We start from the raw sequence: 6,209 nt of genomic DNA on the forward strand, positions 1-6,209 counted from the left end.
TTCTGGGCCAGGTGCTAGTGATTCAGAGGTGGCCCACCCAGGATTTAGGATGTCCTCCCTTCCTTAAGTGACAGTCCTAAGAAGCAGCTCGGGATACCGCCCACCATGTCATAGCTTCAGATACATCCTTGGAGCAGAATTGATCCTGACTGTACAGTTAGGCAGGAGAAGCTCCAGAAATGTTGTATTAAATGATGTTTTTTATCCTGGACACTGATAAATGATAGGTGTTGTCAAGAAAAAGGATGGCTTTTATATACGTACAAGTATGTGTGTATGCCTATGCCTCTGTATAAATGCAGTGTTATAAATACATCTACCTAATAAGTCATCCCTTGCAGTCAGAGCTGAGAAAGTTAATATATTTGGGTAACAAGGGATATTTACAAGAATCACTTCATTCCCAAGTTCTGTTCTAGGTGCTGAGCGCCGTTGTTCAGGTAATGAAAGATCCATCCAAAAACTGTGTCCCTGTCTATCTGGGTGGTTTGGGTAGCGTGACTTCCTATAACAGGAGCTCACCTGGCAGTCATTTAGATAACAACCTGAGAGCTCCTGATTGTGTTGGCCATGAGCAGAACTAGAAACCCCTTTCTTTGTGTCTCCACTGTCTTCACTGAATTACCTGTACTTAACTTGGGAAAGAGTTTCATAAACCAAGATCAGGATTATGAACTTTCCTTTGTATAGTATATGCTCACATATCCATACCATTTCCTTATGCCTTTGGTAAATTTGTAGAGCAATATTATTTATTTACTTAATCAGTGATGAATAGGAGCTAGATCCAGAGACACAAGATGAATAATCTAGTCTCTGCCCCCACAGATGTACATTCTGTGAGGAAAAATAAACACGTAAATTTCCGTGTAACACTGAAAAAAGTGAAGTGAAAGTCATGTCCAACTCTATGCAACCCCATGGACTGTAGCCCTCCAGGCTCCTCTGTCCATGGGATTCTCTACGGTGAAGTCTGTGCAGAGAGTTGCACTTACACGGGAGAGGAAGTCTTTAAAAATAAAGATTGTTTTATCTTATTAGCCTGATATATCTTAGTCCCCAGAGGAGGAAATGGCAACCCACTCCAGGATTCTTGCCTAGAAAATCCTATACACAGAGGAGCTTTGTGGGCTACAGTCTATGGGGCTGCAGAGTCAGACATGACTGAGCACACGTTCCCTGGAAATTCACATGTCAAAATCGTAACCCCCAGTCCCTCAGAATGTGGCTCTATCTGGAGAAAGAAGCTTTAAAGAGGTAGTTAACTTAAAATAAGGCCCTTTGGGTGAGCCATGACCCAATCTAACGGGTGTCCTCATAAGAGGAGGAGATTAGGATATGCAGAGACCCTGGGGATGGGTGTGCACGGAGAACAGCCCCTGTGAGGACGCAGAGAGGTGGCTGTCTGCAGGTCAAGGAGCAGGCCTCAGGAGAAGCCAGACCTGTCGACACCTTGATCTTGGACTTCAGACCTCCAGAGCTGTGGGGAAATAAAGTTCTGGTGTTCAAATATTTTCTTAACAGCAGCCCTGAAAAACTAACACAGTCCCTTTACAACAGGCTGCCTTTGACAAGTTTCCTGAGGACTCACTCTGAGCTGTGGTTTTTCTCACCAGTTAAGTGGGTTTAGTAACACCGCACAAGATTGTGGAGTCTTAACAGGAAAGTGCCTCCCACAGCGCCTGGCCCAAAACAGGCCTGCCAAGCCCATCCCCACAATGGACCAGCCTTGCTCTCAGTGGGTAGAAAGCCAGAGGGACGTTTCTGAGCTGCTCTGCAGTCTGTGAGATTCAGTGCCTCACGGACCGAAAGCAGTATGTGGCTCAGCCGTCTGCACTGATCTCTTGGTAAAGAGGCCTTGGGGAAGGCTAAGAGTTAAGGAAATGAAGCAGCTCCTGCTCACAGTGGGTTCTGCATCCCCCTTTCTTTGTGCGCAATCCTGGTTATCTGATCCGTGCCCTGGGGAAGGCTGCCACGTGAACCCAAAGGTGACACAGAGCTCTTTGTTGGCTCTGGCTTGAGTCAGCCGACGTGCCTCCACCAGATGTTTAATTCTCATTTCCCCGTGATGACCAGAAGGTGGCACCTGCATTTCATCCTTAAATACAGACAAGCGGGTGGGTTTTTTTTTTTTCCCCAAGAAGGCTTGAATGCATCAGATTCTGTGCTGCTGTGGCCTTCCTGTGGGCCACTCCTTGTTCCAGATCTCTGCCTCCAAAGGAAGACTGCATTTGTGACCCTCCCCTCTCAGGACACAGCATTTTGTGCTTTAGGAAAGTTTCCTACCTCCACCCTTAAATCTCTCTACTATGATTCCTTCTCCCAGTACTTACACTGTACTTATTATATCCCAGGCCCTCGTCTAAGCACTTTACACGTATTACTTTATGTGCCAACTTTATTTTGCTGTGTGTGCTGTGCCAGGTTCCTTCAGTCATGTTTGACTCTTCGCGACGCTATGGACTGTTGCCTACCATGCTCCTCTGTCCATAGGATTCTCCAGGCAAGAATACTAGAGTAGATTGCCATGCCCTCTTCCAAGAAATCTACCTGACCCAGGGATCAAAGCTGCATTTCTCATGCATTGATAGGCGGGTTCTTTACCACTAGCACCACCTGGGAAGCCCCCATTACTTTATTTAATTCCCCCTAAATCTATATGAAGTATTATTATGGTCCCCATTTTACTGGGGGAGAGACTGAGCCACAGAGACTTTGAATAGGTTATAGTCAAATCAAGGGTGTTACTAAGTCTTCAGGAGTCCCAGTTTAAAATGGACGTACCCCTGTGATAGTGGCCTACTAAGTCCTAATCAGCTATGAATCTAAAAATGCAAATCAATATATGAGATGTGTTTTAGCCCATGGCTGATTGTAGAGTCCCAGAACTGATTGTAGTTGTCAGGATAAAAGGGAGAGAAAGAGAAAGACAAAATGCTGCGTGGCCTTGACAGGGTTGCCGGGGGGAGACTGAGAAGTCGGCTGTGTGCTCAGAAGAGGGAGGGCAGCTTCCCCAGAACAAGGAGCAGAGACGGTGACAACCAAGGACAGTGTTACCAAAAGAAGAGAAATGGGGCCATTGAGAAATAAACTCAGTTTATTTTCAGATTTTACCTAGAGAAAATCCTTCCTAAAAATACTCCAGTCTCTTAACAAAACATTAGCCCTGGTTTGCGTCTTCCTTGCAGCATCTTCAAGGTTGCAAGCATTTAGTGAGCTATTCTACCATAATGTAAAACTTAGTGCTTCGTTACTCCCTCCTCTATACCACCCATGGTGTTTGCACTTACTGCTAATAGGAACTATCACATCAAACTGTCATCATTTGTTTACATCTCTGAATTCTGAGCTTCTTTGGACATAACATTCTGGCGTTCACATAGAAAGTCCTCAAACTATAACATTAGACTGACAGTCTGTCTGTAAGACAACTGTGAACAAGCATTGGTCTGTTAAGAAGCCACACATACTGCTGTCTCCATATGGCAAAAGTGAGCCTTGACCCATACTTCACGCCATATATTAAAATTAACTTGAGATGGATCTTAGATCTAAACATAAAAGCTAAAATTATAAAACTGTTAGAAGAAAACAGGAAAATATCGTGTGACTCGGGAGCAGGCAGAAGTTTCTTAAGTTACAAAAACCATAAAAGAAAAAAAAAAAGATAAACTCCATCAAAATTAAGGAATTCAGCTCACCAAAATAGGCCATTGAGAAAATTAATAAGCAAGCTACAGGGGAGGATAAAATATTCAAAAAGCATAGTATCCAGAATATATAACTTCTACAACTCAACAGTTAAAAGAAAAAGAGCAAAAGGGAGAATGGGTAAAAGAATGAAGCAGATACTTCCCAAAGAAGATACATAAATGGCCAGTAAGTACATGACAAACTGGTCAACACCATTAGTTATCAGAAAAATGCAAAGTGAAACACCATGAGGTAACCTTTCACACCCACTAGAATGGCTAAAATTAAAAGAGACTGAAAGCACCAAATTTGAGAGAGAATGTGAAGCAACCAGAACTCTTACACTTTGTTCATGAAATGTACAATGAAACGACCTCTTTGGGAAAAGATCTGGAAGCTTCTTATAAAACCAAATGTAAATCTCACATATAATAAAACAACTTCACTCTTTGATATTTACCCAAGAAAAATGAAAATAAATGTTCATTAAAAAAGACTTATATAAAGATGACCATAACAGTTTTATTCATAATATCCAAAAACTGGAAATATCCTGTTTACCCATGAATAAGAAAGTGGATAAATTGCAGTGTATGCATACAGTGGAATACTATCCGGTGATTAAAAAAAAGAACAAGTTGCTGATGCGTGCAGTGACACAGATGACTTTCAAAACCATAATGCTGAGTGAAAGAGCTTTACACACAAGAACAGAAAATGCATGGTTTATGTGTAGTTCTAGACCAGGCAAATTTAATCTGTGGTTAAAAGAAAATCAGTATAAGTATTGCCTCTGGGAGAGTGGGGGCAGGGTTCGATGGGGAATGTGAATTCAGGAACTTTCTGGGATGCTGGTAATATTCTCTACATTGATATGGCTGTGGATTATGTATATACATTTGTCAAAGCTCAACTAGTGTTCACTTAAGATTTGTGCATTTTATTGCGTACAAAATTTATGTCAAAATAAAAATTGAAAAGAAATACTGAACCCTAGTTAATGATCTTCTTACTGAGGTATTGAGGGGAATGCTAGTGGTGCTAGTGGTAAAGAACCCACCTGCCAGTGCAGAAGACGTAAGAGACGCAGGTTCGATCCCTCGGTTGGGAAGATTCCCTGAAGGAGGGCATGGCCACCCACTCCAGGATTCTTGCCTAGAGAATCCCATGGACAGAGGAGCCTGGCGGGCTACAGCCCATAGGGTCGCAAAGAGTCAGACATGACTGAAGCGACTTAGCACACACACACATATAAATGTTTGTAGTTGGAATTTGTCAAAAAATATAATATGGATTGATAGGGTCACAAAGAATTGGGCACAGCTTAGCGACTGAGCATGCACTGAGCACAATGGACAGATATGTGGTAAACAAATGGAGTAAAATGTTAGTGGTAGAATCTAGATGTTTGAGATGCTTCCTGTAAGTTTATTTCAGTGTTGCAATATGTTTAAAGTTTTCATGATAAAAAAAATTTCATGGTTAAAAAAATTAAAGAACCCTCCAATAATTAGGCTGCTGCTGCTGCTGCTGCTAAGTCGCTTCAGTCGTGTCCGACTCTGTGCGACCCCATAGACGGCAGCCCACCAGCCTCCCCGTCCCTGGGATTCTCCAGGCAAGAACACTGGAGTGGGTTGCCATTTCCTTCTCCAATGCACGAAAGTGAAAACTGAAAGTGAAGTCACTCAGTCATGTCCAACCCTTCGCGATCCCATGAACTGCAGCCTACCAGGCTCCTCCATCCATGGGATTTTCTAGGCAAGAGTACTGGAGTGGGAGGTCATTGCCTTCTCGGATAATTAGGCTCTTGATCTTAATTTTTCAAGGTCCTGTTGACATTTTGTCTCTGGTGATTGAGGCAAAGAATTTCCTCTTCCAGCACAGAAATTCTGAAAGTACAGGTGTGTGATGGAATAGACATCACTCTGTCCCTCAAAGAGATTATTTAAATAGACCAACTTGGAGGCAAGCGTGGGGGTTTGTGTCTATTGACACGCTTTTGTTATATTAACAGAAATGTGTAATTTCCTTTTCTAAACACAATTCTCTGTTCTGTCTTGCCCCAATACTCTCCTGCATAGGAATCTTCCTGCCATCCTGGACTGGGTGAAGACTCAGAAGCCTGGAGCCATGGGGGTCAACATCATCACGTCTGACTTTGTAGACCTGGTGGACTTTGCCACGACAGTCATTGAATTGAATGACCTCCTACAGGAGGACAGAGCTTTGGCTAAATGTTGATTTAATTTTTTATTTAACTTAATATTGAAGTTGTTGATCCAGGCTAGAGTTCTGAAGGGTTTCCTATTGGCCCCTGGGCAGTGATGGTAAAGTGAGTAAGAGGACGGGACACTTTTTTCCCCTCCTCACAAGGTTATTTGGATAAAATTATAGGGCTATTAATTGCATTTTTCCCAAATGAGACTTTTTAAAAACTGAAGTTCAAGGGAAGAAAGCATGTTCCTTATGGTCAAGGTCAGCGTCTCCCTAATGGCATATGATGTTGAATATAATAT

At 42.6% G+C, this 6,209-nt stretch overlaps 1 protein-coding gene across 1 annotated transcript in view; it reads left to right on the plus strand.

Moving 5' to 3' along the window:
* Positions 1–5,934, plus strand: part of PLCXD2 (phosphatidylinositol specific phospholipase C X domain containing 2) — a 51,395-nt gene extending 45,461 nt beyond the window's left edge. The window contains exon 4 of the mRNA XM_068966788.1: positions 5,775–5,934. Within this exon, the coding sequence (XP_068822889.1) occupies positions 5,775–5,934 (160 nt within the window). The remainder of the gene's footprint in view (positions 1–5,774) is intronic.
* The last annotated feature ends 275 nt before the right edge of the window (positions 5,935–6,209 follow it).

The sequence above is a fragment of the Capricornis sumatraensis genome, chromosome 1 (assembly GCF_032405125.1).
Source record: "Capricornis sumatraensis isolate serow.1 chromosome 1, serow.2, whole genome shotgun sequence".
Classification (NCBI taxonomy): domain Eukaryota; kingdom Metazoa; phylum Chordata; class Mammalia; order Artiodactyla; family Bovidae; genus Capricornis; species Capricornis sumatraensis.